The 19,221-nt window shown below is 47.1% G+C and overlaps 2 protein-coding genes across 4 annotated transcripts in view; both read left to right on the top strand.

The window, feature by feature from the left end:
- Positions 1-4,260: 4,260 nt before the first annotated feature.
- Positions 4,261-19,028, top strand: Kif22 (kinesin family member 22). 2 transcript variants are annotated; one of them, XM_005351277.3, is made up of 14 exons: positions 4,261-5,025; positions 10,517-10,709; positions 12,646-12,773; positions 12,860-13,014; positions 13,188-13,397; positions 13,479-13,709; positions 13,845-13,998; positions 14,090-14,225; positions 15,635-15,803; positions 16,629-16,794; positions 17,141-17,196; positions 17,851-18,063; positions 18,143-18,202; positions 18,305-19,028. In XM_005351277.3, exons 1-14 carry the CDS (start codon positions 4,968-4,970, stop codon positions 18,350-18,352), a joined length of 1,977 nt encoding a protein of 658 aa, XP_005351334.1. In that variant the 5' UTR covers positions 4,261-4,967; the 3' UTR covers positions 18,353-19,028. The 2 variants fall into 2 exon arrangements, with proteins under 2 accessions (XP_005351334.1, XP_026637154.1); XM_026781353.1 differs by lacking the exon at positions 4,261-5,025 and having other exon boundaries at positions 10,319-10,709.
- Positions 19,029-19,131: 103 nt separating this feature from the next.
- Positions 19,132-19,221, top strand: part of Maz (MYC associated zinc finger protein) — a 4,913-nt gene continuing 4,823 nt past the window's right edge. For both annotated transcript variants that reach the window (XM_026781355.1, XM_026781354.1), the window contains exon 1: positions 19,132-19,203. In XM_026781355.1, coding sequence (XP_026637156.1) covers positions 19,168-19,203 — 36 coding nt within the window. In that variant the 5' untranslated portion in view covers positions 19,132-19,167. The remainder of the gene's footprint in view (positions 19,204-19,221) is intronic.

The following is a 19,221-nucleotide window of genomic DNA, read 5'->3' as shown; positions in this document are numbered from 1 at the left end:
TATGCATAATAAATAAATAAATCTTAAAAAAAACAATGTCCAGTCAATTTGTGGTTGGCAAATTTGGAGAAAGGACACCATTATCTATCCTTTCTTAGTCCAAAGTTATATACCTAAATCATTTTCTATCATAACTTGTATTACCATCTCAAAATTATCTTTTTAGACCTCAAAACATTCTAAGTGAACAATTTAAGCTTATAAGTCTCTCGACCCCATATATCTTATACCCCCTTTGTGACTTTTCTCTGAATTTGGTAACAGAAAACTGTGACTATAACTAACTCATCATTGACTCCATCAGCAATCTGAGAAGGAGATAAAATTACCTGAGTAAAAAGAAAATGCAGAGCAAACATCCTCCAAAACTATAGAATGACAGAAACACCTGGCTGCCTGGAAAATCAACCAAGGTTCCTCTGTGACATTAGGGCATCCATCTTCAGTCTTCAGGCCTGGCAATGCAATAGACTTTTCTATGAAGCAGGAATTTTGAAGGACTCTCCACTTTGTCTTAACAAAGTTCAGCAGCTACTTTCTTTTGTGTCCTCCTTGTCCACCTTGGACACCATACTGTCAGCAGTTGAGGCAGGGCAGTCTCTGCCCAAATGGCTAGTTTTTGCCACAAAGAAAGCAAACTGCATATGGAGGTTCTTTGATGCCAACCATCCTTTTTGAAGTAAATTGGTGCTGCCAGGAGCAGACGACGTGTCTCACTGTCATGAAAAGCTGTAGGTTATTAAAACACCTTACATGTCATATTTCTTTAGATATCTGAAGTGTTTGAAGACCACTTGTATACATAAATACATCTGTTTGACCTTGAAAACATACCTAACACAACTACAGGATTAATTGTAATAGGTGACTAACAACTAACCTGCTTTTCATTATTATCCTATATTGTTTGTAATAATAACTTTCAAGGATTAGAAATTTAGAAATTTACATTACATTGTTAAATGAGCTGCATAGGTACAATACCTTAAGCAAGAGTAATATATATATATAGTATGTTAAACAAAAACAACCTTAAATTTTTATCAATATACAAAAATTCATACCATTGTAAAATATTTAAGACTAGTAGTAGTTGCTTTTCTAGTTTACAAGTAGGTTCAATAATCTATCCTTTTATCCTGTCACTTCTATATCCCCTTTTTTCTTTACAAAATGAGATCCCTGAATCTAATTTCCTCTGTTTAGCTTTTTTCCTGAGCATTACTAATAACAACTTGTAACCAACCCCCATAAATGGTGACAAACATCCATACCCACTGATTGACCAAAAGCCACCTACCCTACTTCTTGGGAATGTGGGTGTTGTGTTCTCTAGACTGCTTCCTGTTTCTGGGGGCATTGGCTGGGACACCCTGACAAAATTAGTATAACGGTCAAGTCCTGGGTAGAAGAGTCTGTGAGCTGAACCATCTCAGCCATGAAACTCCCAACTCCTACCAGGTTTAACCATGCCTTTAACCCCAGCATTCAGGAGGCAGAGGCAGGTGGATCCCTGTGAGTTCAAGGCCAGCCTGGTCTACAGTCAGTTCCAGGAAAGGCTCCAGAGCCACAGAGCAACCCTGTCTCTAACCCCCCCACCAAAAAAAAAAAAAAAGAAAAGAAAGAAACTCCCAACTCCCTTGCCTTCCTTTTTGGATAAGGTCACATGTACTTCAGGTGAACCTGGAGCTCCCTCTGGAGCTGAGAAGGATCTCAAACTTCTGGATCATTCTGCTTCCCCCTTTCAAAATGCTGGAATTACAAGTATGTGCCACCACACTCGGTATACACAGTTCTGGGAACCAACCACAGATGACACCCTTGCTTCTCCGCATCACTGGGTCCCTCCATCTTAAACTGGCGTGATTGGCGGTCCCTCCCCTTTCCCACCTCTGGCTGTTTCTTGAGTGATGACTTGCCTCTCAACTGTGGTTCCACAGAGCCTGGACAGTGAAGTGAAACGGTCGGATATTCCAGGTATGTGGCCAACACCCCAGCTTTCCCAGGTCCTGCAAAGATGAATGATGCCCCCAGGTCAGCAGGAAGCATCCTCATCCCTGCCTCACCTGCTATCCCTTTCCAATGTCTCACCTTTTATAATAAAAAGGGAAGAGTTAGTATTCAGTCATCTCCACAGGCCTGGCCTTAGGGTCCTGACAGAATACATCCACAGCGGCAGCCACTAAGAGCACCTCCCCTGCACATTCATTAGGGCCCTGTCCATCTCCTGTCTCTCTCTGTTTCCTGCTCTGCTTCTCTTAGGTTCTTCTCACTCTCCCTCCTTTCCCCAGAGGCCGGTCTCCCCTGTCTCTGTCCCCTTTTTCCATCCCCTTACCCCTAATAAAAACCCCTTCAAGTGAGCTCTGCTGCATGGCGTCTTTCTTTCTCGCTGGTTTTTAAATTACATCACTGGGTATAGTGGCACAGGCCTTCAAGCCCAGCACTCAGAAAGCAGAAGCAGGCAGATATCTCTGTGAGTCTGAGGTCACCCTGGTCTTTATAGATAGTTCCAGGACAGTCAGAGCAACATAGTGAGACCCTGTCTTGAAGTAAACAAACAAACAAAACACCCACAAAAAAAGCGGTTTTATATTGAAAGATACAAATTATACATGCAGTACAGTGGAATGCTTTGATATATACTTACAATATGGAATGATTAAGAAAGCAAATATGGGGGTGGAGAGATGGCTCAGTGGTTGAGAGCACTGGCTGCTCTTCCAGAGGTCCTGAGTTCAATTCTCAGCACCCACATGGTGGCTCACAGCCACCTGTAATGAGATCTGGCGCCCTCTTCTGGTCTGTAGGCATACATGCAGACAGAACAAAGTATACATAATAAATAAATAAATCTATAAAAAAAAGAAGAAGAAAGAAAGCAAATCTATGCTTGCATAGTGTCTTGTAGGTGAAAACATTTAAAATCTTTTCTTTTGGCAGGAGTTATGGCTCGAACCTGCAATCCTAGCATTGAAAGACTAAGGCAGTACGGTTGCTTAGAGTGTGAGGCAAATCTGGCCTACATAGTAAGATCCAATCCACCCTGGGGTACTGAGTGAGACCCTGACACATTAAAAAAGAAGAAGAAGAAAAGAGAGAAAGGAAGAAAGAAAGAAGCCCAGACCTGCAGTTCATACTTTTAAGCCCAGCACTCAACACAGAGTTAAGCGGGTCTCTGTGAGTCCAGCCTGGGACACAGAGAAACCCTGTCTCAAAAAACAAAAACAAAATAAAACAAACAATAACAACAACAAAAAATTCAGGATGATGGAAAGTTTTTACAACAGCAAACAGAAAATTTCCATTCGAGAAGTCAAAAAAAGTAATAAGCAAGATTCCGAACAGCCCAGCTTCCGTTGCCACGGTAATGCAGTTAATGCGAAGTCAACAGACCATAACCAATCAGTTCTTTACTGTGTGGAACGTGGTCCCATTCTAGAACTGTAAATAATGCCAAACAATATCTTTAAATTGAGCTGGGCATGGTGGCATAGAACTTTGACCCTGGCTTTAATCCAGCCCTAGGGAGGCAGAGGCAGACCTGTCTCTGTGGGTTTGAGTTCAGCCTAGTATACATAGTGAATTCTGGGACAGGAAAGGCTACATAAAGATACTTTGTCTCACAAAATAAAAAATAGCCAACAATTTACATTGTAATATCCCTTTATGGACCATAAATCTAAACCTTGGCTTTTGTTATTCATTTTTGTTTCAAGACTGAATTTCTCCGTGTATCGTTGGATGCTCTGGAACTCACTGTTGGACCAGGCTGACATAGAACTCACAGAGTCCCAAGTGCTGGGATTAAAGGTATGAGTTGCTAGGTTGGGCTTCTAAACCTTGGCCAGGCAATGGTGGTGCACACCTTTAATCCCAGCACTGGGGAGGCAGAGACAGTCAGAACTGAGTCTACAGCCAACCTGGTCGACAGAGTGAGTTTCAGGACAGCCATGACTACACAGTGAAACCCTTTTTCTTCTCCTCCTCCCACTTTTTTTTTTTTTTTTTTTTTTTTTTTTTTTTTTTTTTTTTTTTGCCACAGGGTGTCTCTGTGTAGCCCTGGCTGTTGTGTTAGAACTCACTTTGTAGACCAGGTCCAAGTTAGTCTTGAACTGAAGAGATCGGGCTTTTTTCTTGAAAAACAAACGCAGAAACAGAAGGCCATGGTGGTGTCATTTAATCTGGCAGAGGCAGAGGCAGGGACATCTTTGTGATTTTGAGGCCAGCCTGTTCTACCTAGTGAATTCCAGTGTTGCGGGATAGAAAACTAAAGACCACCCAGCATGACCAAAATCCGAGTTGAGAATCTGTAGTAAGCCGATCCGCAAATGCTTGGAGAGAAACTCCTCACGGAGAAGCCTCAGGTGCATTTTTCCGGGAGCTTTTAAGGCTTTTAACCACAGAAAAACGACATCCCGGTTGGCAATTGCAAGGAAAAGTAAAACAAGCAGTTTAACTGAAGCCAAAAGCATGCAGTTAGCTGGCGCATTTCAACCCCAAATTTCTAGAACAGGGTTGGATAATTTCCCACAGTAGAAAAGGGATGAGCGTGTCAATTTCAGGTTACCACAGAGAAACCTTTGCCCTGTCACTCCGGGACAGCCAGGGCGCTATAGTTCCAAAAGGCAAAACTTGTATATTCAGCGCCGAGAACGTTAAGATAAAAGCAATCAAGGGCTTTCAGATTCATAGCTGAGGAAAAGTTTGCACTTTGCCAATTCCGTGCCTGGAAATCCAAAATCCTGAAAGTGCAGTACCATCGGGCGCGCACCACTTAGTGACAGATGGCAGGGCCTATCACTGGGAAGCGTTGCTTTCGGGACCGGAAGTGAGCCCAAGAAGGCGGAATTGCTGTGCGTTATAACAGAGGCTTCCGGTAGTGAGAAGTCGTGACTGGTCGAATCTGAAGGAGGGGCGGGACCCGGGCAATTCAAAAGAGAGAAGCGGGTCCCGAAGAAGGGAGGCGTATGGACGCTGGGGCTAAGGCCAGGCCGAGGCGGCGGGAGATGGCGGCGGCCACTTCAGGTGCGCGGGCCGGGAGGGCGAGGCGTCGCTGTGTGCAGCTTACGGAGTAGCGGTTGTCGCGAAGAGTCCGGGGGGCCGGGGCGCGGGGCGAAAGTGCGGGGGTGGACTCCGCAAGCCCCTGCCCTCCACTCCCCGACTTAAACTCGGTTGAGATCCGCTGCCCGGGCTCCGGTGCCCGTCTAGCGTCTGCGCACTTTCTGTAAAGCCGGGCAGCCGCCCCATCTCTGAGCACTGAGCAGTTAAGAGACCTGGTGTCTGGGTCCCCAGAGATCTCAGGGGATTCGCCGGGCCTTCCGGAGTCTCTTCTCGGCATCGCTGTGAGTTCCGGCAAAAAGAAATCAAAGACTTGACCTTTCCCTCTATGCGGGGAATTAGATGCTATTTTCATGTTGGAAAGGCTGTCAGGAATTTCAGAATCGTTTCTAAGTGGATTTGCATATGCCTGTCTTTCCTTTCTTTAGACCATATTCTGGTCTGTAACTGCTGTATGCTCAGCCTTTGGGGGAGGCAGACATAAGGAGAACGCCACGCCCCAGGCACAGCTGCAAGCATTTATAATGAATCCTTTAATGTTTGTACAGAGATCCGAGATGGTAGCTGCTTTTTAAAAAAAAAAAAGGTTTATTTTTATCTTGTGTGCACCTCCTGTGTGTGGATGTCCGCAGAGGCCAGAAGAGGAAGTTGGGTCCACTAGGGCTGGAGTTACAGGTATTGTGAGCTGCCTGATGTGTGCTGAAAACAAAACCCGGGTCCTCTGGAAGAGCAGTAGACTCTCTTAACCTCTAAGGCTCACCAGCCTCCTGTACTTGGACAAAAGGAAACAGACATAATGAGCTAAGTAGCTTGTTCAGTCCAAGGTGACACAACTAGCCAGTACTGGACAGTGGCGTGGGGGTTTAAATTCACACTTGAGCAATGCACTTCCCTTGATTAGGCCCAAATACAGGCTGTGACCCCCTGCTTCTGATACATAGTAAGCATTGAAGTGTTTGAATGTAAGCTGCTCCTTTCCTAGAGGTGGCTACGATTATTTTCAAGCAGTCTCATAAACTAATGTAATACGATGAAACTTGTAGAAGCTGAAACAAACCCTTTGGTATTTTGAGAAGACTTTTATTTAGTTTAGCTTTGTTTTGTTTTGTTTGTTTTTTGAGATAAGGTTTCTCTGTGTAACTTTGGAGCTGTCTCAAACTCACAGAGATCTGCCAGCCTCTGCCTCCTGACTGCTGGGATTAAAGGCCTGTGTCACCACCACCCAGTTTGAAAAGTCTTTTTATTAAAAGAAATGATAGTTCCACAGGGCGGTGGCGGCCCACATCTTTATCCCAGCTCTCTGGAGGTACAGGCAGTCTGTCAGGTCTCTAAATTCAAGGACAACCTGGTCCACAAAGTGAGTTCCAGGACAGGCAGGCTTACTCAGAGGGAAACCTTGTCTTGAAAACAAAAACAACAACAAAAAGAAAGAGAAAGTGATAGATAGGGCTGCACTTGTTCTTCCAGAGGATCTGGGTTCAGTTCCCAGCACCTCATGGTGACTCCCACCTCTCAGTAACTCCAGTTCCAGGGGATACTAGGGCATCAGGCATGTACACGGTGGAAATACATACAAGCAGGCCAAACTCTCATACACATAAACAGAGAAATATGAAAATAGTGGTCAAAGCAGGTTTCAAAGTTTGGGTAGGATTTACTCAACCTTGAAAAGGACCAAAAGACCTAGTCTTATTTAGAAATAAAAAAGGCCAAAATTCTTTGATTCATTTTTCTCTTCTTAAAAGAGAGGTGTGGCCTGGGAAGATAGCTTGGTTGGGTAAAATACTTATCACAGGACCTAAGTTTCATCTCGCATTGGGGAACACTAGATGTTGACCTTTGACCTCCACGCATTCCCACAGACATGTGTGGGTCCGCACACTCGAAGATGAGTTGGGGCCCACCACTGGTGTACCCCTAACATTCAGGGGCCAAGGCAGGGGGATTGGGAGCTCAAGGCAGCCACTCTCACAAAACAAAATAAATATTTAGAAAGATAGAGCAGAAGCTAGGGAGGTGGCTCAGCAGCTAAGAAAATTGTATGCCCTTCAGAGGGTCCTGATTGGGTCCGCAGCACCCAATGGGAGCCCACAACCATCTGTAACTCCAGTTCAAACGATCTGATCCCCTCTCCTGGCTTCCACAGGCACCAGGCACATGTGGGGTTGTCTAGAATTAGCATAGCTGTGATGAAGCTCCATGACCAAAAGCAAGCTGAGGGAGAAAGGGGTTATTTGGCTTCAGTTCCACACTGTAGCCCATCACTGAGAGAACTCAGGGCAGGAACTGAAGAGGAGCTGCAACCTGGAGACAGGAGCTGGTGTAGAGGCAGAGGCCTTGGAGAGGTGCTCTCTACTGGCTGCTCTCCGTGGCTCGCTCAGCCTGCTTTCTTATAGACCCCAGGACCACCAGCCCAGGGATGGCGCCACCCATAATGGGCTGGGTCCTGCCTATCAATCACTAATTAAGAAAATGCCCACAGATGGATATTATGGAGGGAGGCTTTTTTTTGGGGGGGGTGTCTTTTTTTTGTTTGTTTGTTTGTTTTTTGAGACAGGGTTTCTCTGTATCTTTGGAGCCTATCCTGGAACTAGCTCTTGTAGACCAGGCTGGCCTCAAACTCAGAGATCTGCCTGCCTCTGCCTCCCAAGTGCTGGGATTAAAGGCGTTCACCATTACTGCTTGGAGGAATTTTCTCAATTGAGGTCCCCTCCTTTCAGATGGCTCTAGCTTGTGTCAAGCTGACATAAAACTAGCCACAACAGTGTTACGCAGACATACATAATATTAAATATTAAATAAATTTTAAATTAAAAACTGTCAGGTATTGATGATTATGTGGAAGACAGAAGACAGTTTAAAATTCCTAGTTTGGAGTCTGAGGCCTTAGTGAGGAACCTGTTGCAGGGAGCTAGGTGGGGAAGGTTTAGTGCAGGTGGAATTAGAGGCACCTCGGAACCATCCTAGAGAAGGTAGATGGTAGATTGGACAGAGGACCTGTGAATTGGAGTCGGCTCTCTGCTATAAAGGGGCTAAAGGGCATCATCGGCTTGAAGATGTTCCTTTAAAATGAGAATGAAGGTAATTAATTGGTGTCGAGAGAAGGTGGCTGTTGCCTGTGAAGTGAATCTGAGCTGTCCCATCCTGGGTGACATATGTGCCCCGGGAGCACGTAGAAGCGTCTGGAGTCGTGCTCTGCTTGTTACAACTTGGAGACAAAGACAGAGAATGCTGCTGGGCTCTATGTGGAACAGTCTGCAATGTGAGCCCCACAACAAAGAATTACACAACTCAAAATGCTAATAGTACAGAAGCTGACAGGGTGTAGGACGTAGGAGAAACATTTAACACCATTAAACTAAGGAATAATCAAAAGCTAGTAAAACAGTCAGGGAAATGGATGGCATAGAAACCAAGCGAAAAGAGTATCTCATAAGTGTGTTGAATTCCGGGGGCTGGAGAGATGACACAGAGGTTAAGAGCATTGGCTGCTCCTCCAGAGGTCCTGTGTTCAATTCCTAGCAACCACATGATGGCTCACAACCATCTATAATGAGATCTGGTGCCCTCTTCTTGTATGTGTATACAAAGAAATAAAGAAGAAGAAAAAAGAGTGTTGAATTTCTTAGGAAGTCAGATAGGGTTCAGGCTGAGTGTGCCTACTGAATCTGGAGTATGAAGTCCCTTAGGATCCTGGGTAGAAGCAAGCTGCTGAGATTAAGTGTGTCAAGAAAGAGAATAATAATCATAATAGCAACAACTGACATTGAGGCTTGCAGGGCACCTACTGAATGCTTTATATACATTTTTATTCTGGATGGGTTTTCTGTAATAAATACTGTTATTATTTTTGTAGAGAGAAATGAAGTTTGGAGTGGCTAAGTGACTTTATCAGGGTCAGAGAACTGCCAACCAGCATTGTCTTTGACTCCAAATGTCATCGGTATACACAGAAGGGGTCTGGTAATTCGTCTGTGGACTTCAGAATTAGACTTCATTTGAAGCTTTGGCATTAACAAGCAGTTAATGGAGGGGCAAACTGCCTAAACTGTGCTTCTCCACCTTCCTAATGCTGGGGCCCTTTAATACAGTTCTTCATGCTGTGGTGACCCAAACCATAAAGTTGTTTCATTTCTACTTTATAACTGTGATTTTGCTACTGCTATGAATAATAACGTTAATATCTATGTTTCCCGATATGTTTTTAGAGACTGCTGTAAAAGGGTCCTTTGACTCCCAAAGGGTCGAGGCTCACAGGTTGAGAATCCCTGGCCTAAATCCTTCATTCTGTGCCTTTAAGTGGGAAGTAGGGGACGTCAATAAAATGAGGCAAGATGGTGCAAATTCTAAGCTACCTGGGCTACATAGTGAATCCCTATCTTAAAAAAAAAGGGGCTGGAGAGCTCACTTCAGGGTCGAGCTCTTGCTGTTCTTTTTTTTTTTTTTTAAGATTTATTTATTTAGTTTTGCTTTGTTTTTCTAGACAGGGTTTCTCTGAATAGCCCCTGCTGTCCTAGAGCTGGATTTGTGGACCAGACTGATCTTAAACTCACTGGGATCTACCTGCCTCTGCCTCCCAAGTGCTGGGGGGATTAAAGGCGTGTGCCACTACCACCTGCCTGTTTTAGATCTACTTATTTTGTTATTTTTATGTGCATGAGTGTATTTACCTGCATGTATGTATGTCCACCACAAGAGTGCCTAGTGTTTGTGAGGTCAAAGGAGGGCATCAAATTCTCCTGGACTGGACTTAATAGACAGTTGTGAGCTACCACATAGGTGCTGGGAATAGAACCTGGAGACCTCTGCGAGACCAGTAAGTGCTCTTAACTGCAGAGTCGACTCTCTAGTCCCACTTGCTGTTCTTACAGAGGACCTGGGTTCAGTGCCCAGCTTCCATGTAGAGATGGTGGCTTATAAACCACATATGTCGTGCATATACATCCACACACACAAAATACTCATAAAATAAATAAATCAAAAATAATTCAAAACAACCCACCAAATAAATAAAACTGGATTTCTTTTTAAATCAAGTACCAGAAGATAAGCACTTTTATGTGAATTACATTTATTACAACAACCCCAATGAGTAGGTTTTTTTGTTTTATTTTGTTTATGTTTTTGAAGACAGAATTTCTCTGTGTAGCCCAGGCTGTCCTGGAACTTCTCTGTAGCCCAGGCTGGCCTCCCGAGTGCTGGGCTAGAGGTGGTGGCACCTGCGCCTCTGTACATTTTCGCCTGTGTCCTCCACTTTCAAGCTGTCACACATTGGATGCACAAGGTGTAGCGTTTGTCAGATGAAGGGCAGAGGCCTGAATTCGAAATAGCTCACCTGCTTGTATCTGTCTTATGTTTCGCTTCCCCTTAAGAGGCATCCCTGGGCCTCCCGGCAACGTTGGCTCCCATTTCTCTGTGCTTCCACCAAAATTTAACACCGAAAACTGGTCTCTTCCAGGAGCTGGTCGCTGCCTAAGCAAGGGAGGGTCTAGCCGGCGCCCACCTCCAGCTCGAGTAAGGGTGGCTGTACGACTGCGACCATTTATGGATGAAGAAACAAAAGCAAGCGAACCCTCCTGTGTACGAGGCATAGACAGCTGCTCTCTTGAGGTGGCCAACTGGAAGAAATACCAGGAGACACTCAAATATCAGTAAGGTTCAAGCTACTCCTATCTAGGCCTGCTCACTTTATCACTTTCCCAGTTCCTGAGATCTGTCTCTCAGGATCCTACTCCTTGCTAGGCCAATCTTTGTTCCCCAAACCTTCATTTGATGATTTAGGTGCTCATGGTATATAGGTGAATACTCAACACAAAGACCAGAGGTTGAAGTGGATGTCAGTCTTGGGGAAAAGGGAGGAAGGAACAGTGTAGCCCCAAACAGGTTCTAGAAAATACATAGAAAGGGTAGGAAAACAGACGTGGTAGCCAATCCAGAGAAGACCGCGCAGATTCGGGAATGGCACACATGAGAGCAACTCCTTAAGGAAGTCCATGGGATTTTAAAGTTTAAACTTGGCCTGTAGTCTGGCAAACCACAGCCCCACAGGTCAAGTTCAGTCTGGAGTCTTCAGTTTGGTTTTATTTCTTGTTTGTTTGTTTGTTTGTTTGTTTTAAACAAGGTCTCATAAAACACGGGCTGAGCAGGGTGGTGGTGGTGCACACCTTTAATCCCAACTTTAATCCCAACTCAGGCAGGCTCTGAGTTCGAGGCCAGTCTAGTCTACAGAGTGAGTTCTAGGACAGCTAGATCTGTTAAACAGAGAAATCTTGTCACAGAAAAACCAAAGACAAACCACAGACTGGCCTTTACCTCCCAGTTTTCTTGCCTGAGGCACCTTCTGAGTGCTGGGAGCTCAGGTGGTGTGCTGCCGGCCGCTCAGACTTTTCTATAAATAAAGTTTATCATTTATTACACAATAGAGCTGTTTGACTAGCCTTAGAGTTAAGTGGTTTTGAAACGTCCACGTGGTCACGAAGCCTAAAATATTTCTTGTCTGGTTCTTTATAAAAGGTTAGTTTGGTCCAGTTGTAGGTCCTTAATAGCTTGGCTTCCTTCCTTCCTTTCTAGCCTTCTCTTGCCACGGTGTAGTGAACGAGCTGTGTTTGAATCTAGACTGGTCTTTTGTCTGCCCTGTTAAAGTGCCACGTAAGAAAAAGGTTGAGAGGCCGTTTGACACCATGTTGTGACACTATTACTGGGGTTATATAAACAAATGTCTACTCACCCCAGAGTGGGAACCAACCACAGACCAAAGTAAGGACGCCACCAACGTCCAACTCGGTGATCCAGTGCGTTGTATTGGGTTTACTTACAGGAATAAGTAAGTTACTACAGGAGCAGAAGTGACTCAAAGATAGCTGCATCACCAAAGCTCAGCTCAGGATAGCTGACAGCTCACACAAGCTAGGGACCTGGAGATCACTGTGCAGCCTGCAGGCAGTGAGCCTCTTCCAAGCTGCTCTGCTAGTCTGAGAGTGACTCTCAGCAGCCCTTACTGCTGTATATGCTTGGGGAGGGAGGTGCCTCGTTTTCTGGTCATTCTTAGGACTTCCTGAGCTTAGGCTTCCCTCCAAAATGGAAATTGCTGCACAAAGCACCATGTCTTGTTTCTGTATTCTTCTGTTTGGCAGCGTTTCCTTGCCTCAGCAGAATCATTTATTCCTTCTAGTCTGCTCTTATCTTCGTCTCCTGAATCGTTGCAAAGTATGGGTATCTGATTGCAATGTGAAATTAATTTCTGTTTCCTATTATCAGCACAGTGACTGGACTACAGTAGATTTTCTTTTTTTTCTTTTCTTTTTTTTTTTTTTGGTTTTTCGAGACAGGGTTTCCTTTGGAGCCTGTCCTGGAACTCCCTTTGTAGACCAGGCTGGCCTCGAACTCACAGAGATCCACCTGCCTCTGCCTCCCGAGTGCTGGGATTAAAGGCGTGCGCCACCACCGCCCGGCTTACAGTAGATTTTCTAGGAACACTTTCAAGGTCTTTGTTCAAGAAATGGAGCAGAGCCTTTAAAGCCGGCATCATCTATAGGTTTAGGGTGTCGACCTAACACCCTACTAATGCCCTCCTTTTTCTGCCTACAGGTTCGATGCCTTCTATGGGGAGAAGAGCACTCAGCAGGACATCTATGTTGGCTCAGTACAGCCTATCCTAAGGCACTTGCTGGAAGGGCAGAATGCCAGTGTGCTTGCCTATGGGCCTACTGGGGCAGGTGAGAAGCCAGAAGAGAACTATGCATGAGAAGGAGCCAGGGAAACTGAGAGGAAAACCTCACAGCTTCCTCTGCTCATTTCCTAGGGAAGACACACACAATGCTGGGCAGCCCAGAACAACCTGGAGTAATTCCCAGGGCTCTCATGGACCTCCTGCAGCTCACAAGGGAAGAAAGTGCAGAGGGCCGGCCATGGGACCTTTCCGTCACTATGTCCTATTTAGAGATCTACCAGGAGAAGGTGAGGCGTCAAAGAGTGCCTTCTAGAGCATGAAGCTGCACTCTAGATTAAGGAGGTATATGTAGTGAGAGCTGGCAAGGTGGAGTGGGCTATCAGATGGAAGAGCTCTGACAGTCCAGTAGAGGCAAGCACCCTCCCCATGGAGAAATGTCCTTCTATCACTGCTCAAATAGGTATTAGACCTCCTGGATCCTGCGTCAGGAGACCTAGTGATCCGAGAGGACTGTCGAGGGAACATCCTGATTCCCGGCCTCACACAGAAGCCAATCGCTAGCTTCTCTGACTTCGAGCAGCACTTCCTGCCAGCCAGTAGAAATCGCTCTGTGGGAGCCACCCGGCTCAACCAGCGCTCTTCCCGCAGTCATGCGGTACTCCTGGTCAAGGTAAGGCCACTCCAGGAAGAAGGGCCCGCCCTGGGAAGCCCCAAAGCCTAAGCTCAGTCTGGGCCCTTGCTCTTCCTCTAGGTGGATCAGCGGGAACGTTTGGCTCCATTTCGCCAGCGGGAAGGAAAACTCTATCTTATTGATTTGGCTGGTTCAGAGGACAACCGTCGCACAGGCAACCAGGGCATTCGGCTAAAAGAGAGTGGAGCCATCAACTCCTCCCTCTTTGTACTAGGCAAAGTGGTGGATGCATTAAGTCAGGGTCTCCCTCGTATACCATACCGGGACAGCAAGCTCACTCGCTTATTGCAGGTCATGTCTACCCATATTGGGCCAAAGGGGACTAAAGAAGGCGGCTCTTAGGCCTGCTGGTTAGGGTAGTGGGAACTGTCGACAAGGAATAAGAAGGCTGGGAGTCTGAACCATACTCCAATTCTTACCCCGTAGGACTCTCTGGGCGGCTCAGCTCATAGCATCATCATTGCCAACATTGCTCCTGAAAGACGTTTCTACCAGGATACAATCTCAGCGTTAAACTTCACCGCTAGGTCCAAGGAAGTGATTAACCGGCCTTTCACCAATGAGAGTCTACAGCCTCATGGTGAGGACAATTGGAGTTTCCCCAGACTGCTGAGCACCAGCACTGAGGGGGACCATTCTGACTCTCCTTACTATCCCTCCAATCTTCTCAGCTTTGGCACCTGTTAAGCCGTCTCAGAAAGAACTGCCAGGCCCATCAGAAGCAAAGAAAGCCAAAGGCCCTGAACAAGAATCAACTGGGAGCCCTGCGTCTGTAACAGCTCCAGCCCCTGCCTCCGAGAAACTGAGGTGAGAGTCAGGTCTTCCCTGCTGCATCTCTAAGAGCTGTAGGCTAACAGGAGGTTTAGCCTGCCAAGTCCTTGACCCTTTTCCACAGTGAATTCACTCTAAGACCTAAACTCACCAAAGGGCCAAATTGTCACTCTGGATAAGAGCCGAGCTCCGAAATGGGGCTCATCAAACTTAGACCCTGACATTGAGGATTCTCTTTTAGGAAATGGGGAGCCTGAGTTTATTAAAAAAAAAAAAAAAAGCCAGGTAGATAATACATTTAAAGAATGGCACCAGGTAGTTAATCCCGTATCTTTAATTCCAGCAGTCAGTAGGCAGAGGCAAACAGATCTCTGAGTTCTAGGCCAGCCTGGTTTACAGACCAAGTTCTAGGATAGCCAAAGCTATGCAGAGTAACCCTTTCTCTAAAAACAAAACAAACAAACAGAATGGCTTGTTCTGTGAAACTTGGGAGGAAAAATTACTTGTGCTGTTTACCTGTACTTTCTGCTGCTGTTCTTCTGTGACTTGTGCATGTGCATAAAGAACAGGACGTGACCCATCCCGTGTCTTTAAGGAGCTAGTTCAGTGTAGCACAGATAATCTAACTAGGCATTATGGGAAAGACAGTTTTCACCAGGGGTGAGGGTGAAGATTTCAGACAGAACAAAGATGGCTAGAAGTTACTGTGCTCAGATAGCCAGGACTGCTGGAATAAGACTCTTGTGTATACAGCCCACTGGACAAAGGCTTCTTATGCTAAGACTCTAGTAGCTGTCATATACCTGCTAACAAGGACCTCTTCTGTGGAGCTTCCCCCACTTGCTTCCAAATGGCTAATCGCTCAGCTCTTACTCTTTAGTTCTTCTTCATGTGTACATGTTTGTGGCATTCATGTATGTGTGTACACACACGTGGAGGCTGGAGGTCGATGCTGAGAATCTTCAATCATTCTTGTACCTTATTCTTTGAGAACTCCCTGTTGTGACAAGTATCTCTAGCCTGCTTGCGCTTGGGGCATCCCGAGTCTGCACTTGGCATTTATGTGGACTCTACAGATCCAACTTTAGGCCCCTTGCTTGCAAGGCAAGTATTTTAATTGCTGAGTTAGCTCCCTAGCTCTTTTTTCTTTATCACACACAAGTGCTTCCTAGACAGAGCAGAATGCTAGGTCCCTGATGTGTGGCATCCAGTGCTTATTAGCTGCTTTTAACCTAATAGTCTGGTATCCCTGAGAGTTTGCTTCACCTCCTAAAGACACTATACTCGGAGGCTAGTTAATTCTTCCCAAACAGATGACACCAAGTTAAGCTGTGACAAAGGTAGCCCTGCTCTGCTGGAGTGATGAGAGAGGAGGTAGGTGTGTGTGAGCAGCCCTGGAGGTATGAGAGAGGAGGTAGGTGTGAGCAGCCCTTTTTCCTACTCAGCCTCTTAGGGAAGCTATGCAGTATGGACCCAGCCACGATGGAGAGCCTCCTGAGCTTGGATCGTTTGCTGGGCTCCCAGGGGAGCCACGGGACACCTCTGCTGAACACTCCAAAGCGAGAGCGGATGGCGCTCATTAAGACAGTGGAGGAGAAGAACCTGGAGATTGAGGTACCTGTTGAGAAGCTGACCTAGTATTCTAACCAGTTTAGAAGTGCATTACTTATGGCTAGAGAAATGCTCGGCAGTTAAGAGCACATTGTTCTTGCAGAGGACCAGAGTTCGATTCCTAACACCCGTGTCAGGCAGCTCACAACTGCCTAGAACTTCCAGCTTCAGAGAGACTACATCTCTCTGACGACTTTGGGCACAGACACAAGTACATACACATAATTACCTGTGACTTAGCAGTTAAGAACACTGGCTCGCAGTGTGGGGAGGGGGGGTTGGTGGCAGGTGCACGCCTTTAATCCCGTTTAATCCCGGCACTTGGGAAGCAGAGGAAGGCGGATCTCTGAGTTGAAGGCCAGCATGGTCAACAAAGTGAGTTCAGGACAGGCTCCAAAGCTACAGAAAAATTCTGTCTTGAAAAACAAACAACAACAAAAAAAAGGACTGGCTTATATGACAGCTCCCAACTGCCTATAACTCCAGTTCCAAGGGATCCAACCCTGTCTACTGACCCACAAGGGCACCAGGCATACATATAGTTCACAAATATATATGCAGGCAAAATACCCACACACATAAAAATATATAATCTGCCTAGAGGCAGGCGGCTCTTTGTGAGTTTGAGGTTGATCTACATACCAATTTCCAGGCCTGCCATGGCTACATAGTGAGACATTGTCTCAGAAACAAACAAACAAAACCCTCCATTTCACAAGACTTCCTTGCTTGAAGACCTTGGACCTCAGAGCTCTGCCTGCCCACCTTCCTAATCCGCTGCTTTGGGACTGGAACTGAGTCACATATTCCCATGATCCTTCCCAACAGAGGCTTAAGATGAAGCAAAAGGAACTGGAGGCCAAGGTGCTAGCCCAGGAAGCGCAAGATCCAAAGGATAAAGAGAACAGTCCGACAGTTCTCCAGCCCCTTCCCTCTTGTACAGACACAGTGGCGAAGCCCCTGAGAAAGGCTGTGGTGATGCCCCTGCAACTGGGTAAGTTTAGTCCCAGGATCTGGGCTGACACAGCTACCTCAGAAGTGAAGAGATGTAAAGGGCAGCTCTCCTCTTGTCACTCACACCCTCCCACTGGGTCTGAAGAAGCCCTGGGTCTTGTCATGCCAGTTAAAGACAGCAGGGTCTTGGCTGAATATGGTGGCACACACCTGTGATCCCAGCACTCAGAAGGGCGAGTCAGAATGGTTGCTCTAAATCCCAGGTTAGCCTTGGTTATAGAGACCCTGTCTCACTTGGAAACAACAAAACCTTGAGGTTGGAGGAATGGGAGGTAGGGAAGGAGGAGGTCGCCTATGCCCTGACCAGTTTCTAATCCTGCTTTCAGTTCAGAAACAGGCAGAGTCAAAGATCCATATTCTGAAGAGAGGCCACAAAAGAAAGGTGAGCCCCACCCCGCGTTTCCACTTGGGAACGTTTTACATGCAGTGATGGATGAAATGTGGTGTACCTCAGAGTGGGTATCCGTCATTTGTGAGTTTCCTTTTTTTGATGCCCCTTGGACTTGCTACTGATTAGATCTAGTATGTAGTCTAGCTCCCGCTCTCTCTAAGCTATAAGAAATTTAGGGAAAATGACGGGCATTTAAGAATCTCTTAAGCGGCCAGACGTGGTGGCGCACACCTTTAATCCCAGCACTTGGGAGGCAGAGGCAGGCGGATCTTTGTGAGTTCGAGACCAGCCTGGTCTACAAGAGCTAGTTCCAGGACAGGCTCCAAAACCACAGAAAAAAACCAAAAAAAAAAAAAAAAATCTCTTAAGCGGAATGGTCTTCACACAAAATGAACACTAGTTGAACTGCTCCAAAACTTACAAGCTGGGGATATTTGTTTTTTTCAAGCACGGTAGGCACTTCCGGTGCTCTACTGCTGAACTGTAGCCTCCTCCGAGTTACTTGATGTGTGTGTTCATGGTCATCAAATCTTCACAGCAACTGAGAATTATACCAGTTCTGCAAAATCAGTACGGGGAGGGGGAAGGTGATTAGGTGTTCGCAGTCATCCACAGACTTTTGCTGTCATTTCTGTTACCTCATAGCTAGAGCCATCAATTGCGTCCAAGCCTGTGGAAAAGGCTGAGGACTGCTGGGAGCTACAGATTAGCCCAGAGTTACTGGCACATGGGCGCAAAAAATTATTGGATCTGCTGAATGAAGGCTCAGTTCGGGATCTGCGCAGCCTGCATCTCATTGGCCAGAAGAAGGCCCAACTCATCATGGGCTGGAGGGAGCTCCATGGCCCCTTCAGCAAGGTAACAACCTAGGAAGGCATGTGGAGAGGGGTGCCCCGGCTCTCTGTCCACCTCCTTCCTACTGACGCTGTCCCCCTAGGTGGAGGACTTGGAACAGGTGGAAGGCATCTCTGGAAAGCAGGTGGAGTCTTTCCTGAAGGTAAGAGCATCTCTGCCCTTTCTCTACCAGCCTGCAGGCTGTGCCCCGCCCCACCCCGCCCTAGCCCAGCTGCTACACTGACACATTTATGCTTCCTTGCAGGCGAACCTCTTGGGCTTGGCTGCGGGCCAGAACTGTGATCCCTCCTGACTACCAGCTCTTCACACTCCCTTTTCCTTTTAAAACCCTTGTATAATGATGTATTTATTGTAAATACAATTTTTGTTCCATGCTTGAGCCTGGTTTTTAGGGATGGCAGGGCTGGGGTGGGAGCCACAATTGGCCTTGGGATCAGGATCACGCTCTGCGGGGATACTTATCTGGGCGCCATCTTTGGGAAATCCCGAACTAGTCCAAGATTGTAAATAAACCACTGGAATTGGAAGGGGACGGTGGCCTAGATGAATCAAAAAGCTGAACCGAAAGCCGAAGAACAACGACCGTTAGGCGGGCACGCGCTTCTAGCTTAGCCCCGCCCCACTGTAACTCCCTGGGCGCGCTCCCCATCTGCTCAGGACGACGTCGGTGTTGTGTGCGCGTGCGCGCGGAATAACGGCTGCTGGCGGAGGGAAGTGGGGGGTGGAATCGTTGAAGTGGGGGGAAGAGAAGCCGCCTAGTCTCCCGCGCGCCCACCACCTGCACCATCGCCAACCAATCAGCAGCCGTCTCGAGGGTCTCGCGCTCGGGGCGACTCGGGCTGCTGGGTGGCTCCCCCGTCCCTCCTCCCTCCAGAGTCCCTCCCGTGCCTCCCCCTCCCGCTGGCCCCGCGCGCACCCGCGCTCGCGCCCGCTCCAGCCTCTTGTGTGTCCTCGCGCCCCCCGCCCGCCCTCCAGCGCGCAGTGTGCTCCGCTCCCCCACCCTCTTCCCCCCTCCCTCCCTGCGCGCCTCCTCCCCGGGTCCCCCTCCCCCCCACCGCCTCCTCCCGCCCCAGGGTGAGCGCGAGCCACCTCCCTCCTCCCTCCGCCATGGATCCCAGCAACTGGAGCAGCTTCATCTTCCAGGTAACAACCCCCGCCCCC

Source organism: Microtus ochrogaster, chromosome 8, assembly GCF_000317375.1.
Source record: "Microtus ochrogaster isolate Prairie Vole_2 chromosome 8, MicOch1.0, whole genome shotgun sequence".
Taxonomy (NCBI): Eukaryota; Metazoa; Chordata; class Mammalia; order Rodentia; family Cricetidae; genus Microtus; species Microtus ochrogaster.
Note: the sequence above shows the minus strand (reverse complement) of the source record. Positions and strands in the feature narration are given on the sequence as shown.

Coding starts and splice junctions, on each gene's coding strand:
- Kif22 (XM_026781353.1), top strand. CDS start 10,411: ATGTTTCGCTTCCCCTTAAGAGGCATCCCTGGGCCTCCCGGCAACGTT. Junction 13,710..13,844: donor AGCTCACTCGCTTATTGCAG/GTCATGTCTACC, acceptor CTTACCCCGTAG/GACTCTCTGGGCGGCTCAGC. Junction 16,795..17,140: donor GGTGATGCCCCTGCAACTGG/GTAAGTTTAGTC, acceptor TCCTGCTTTCAG/TTCAGAAACAGGCAGAGTCA.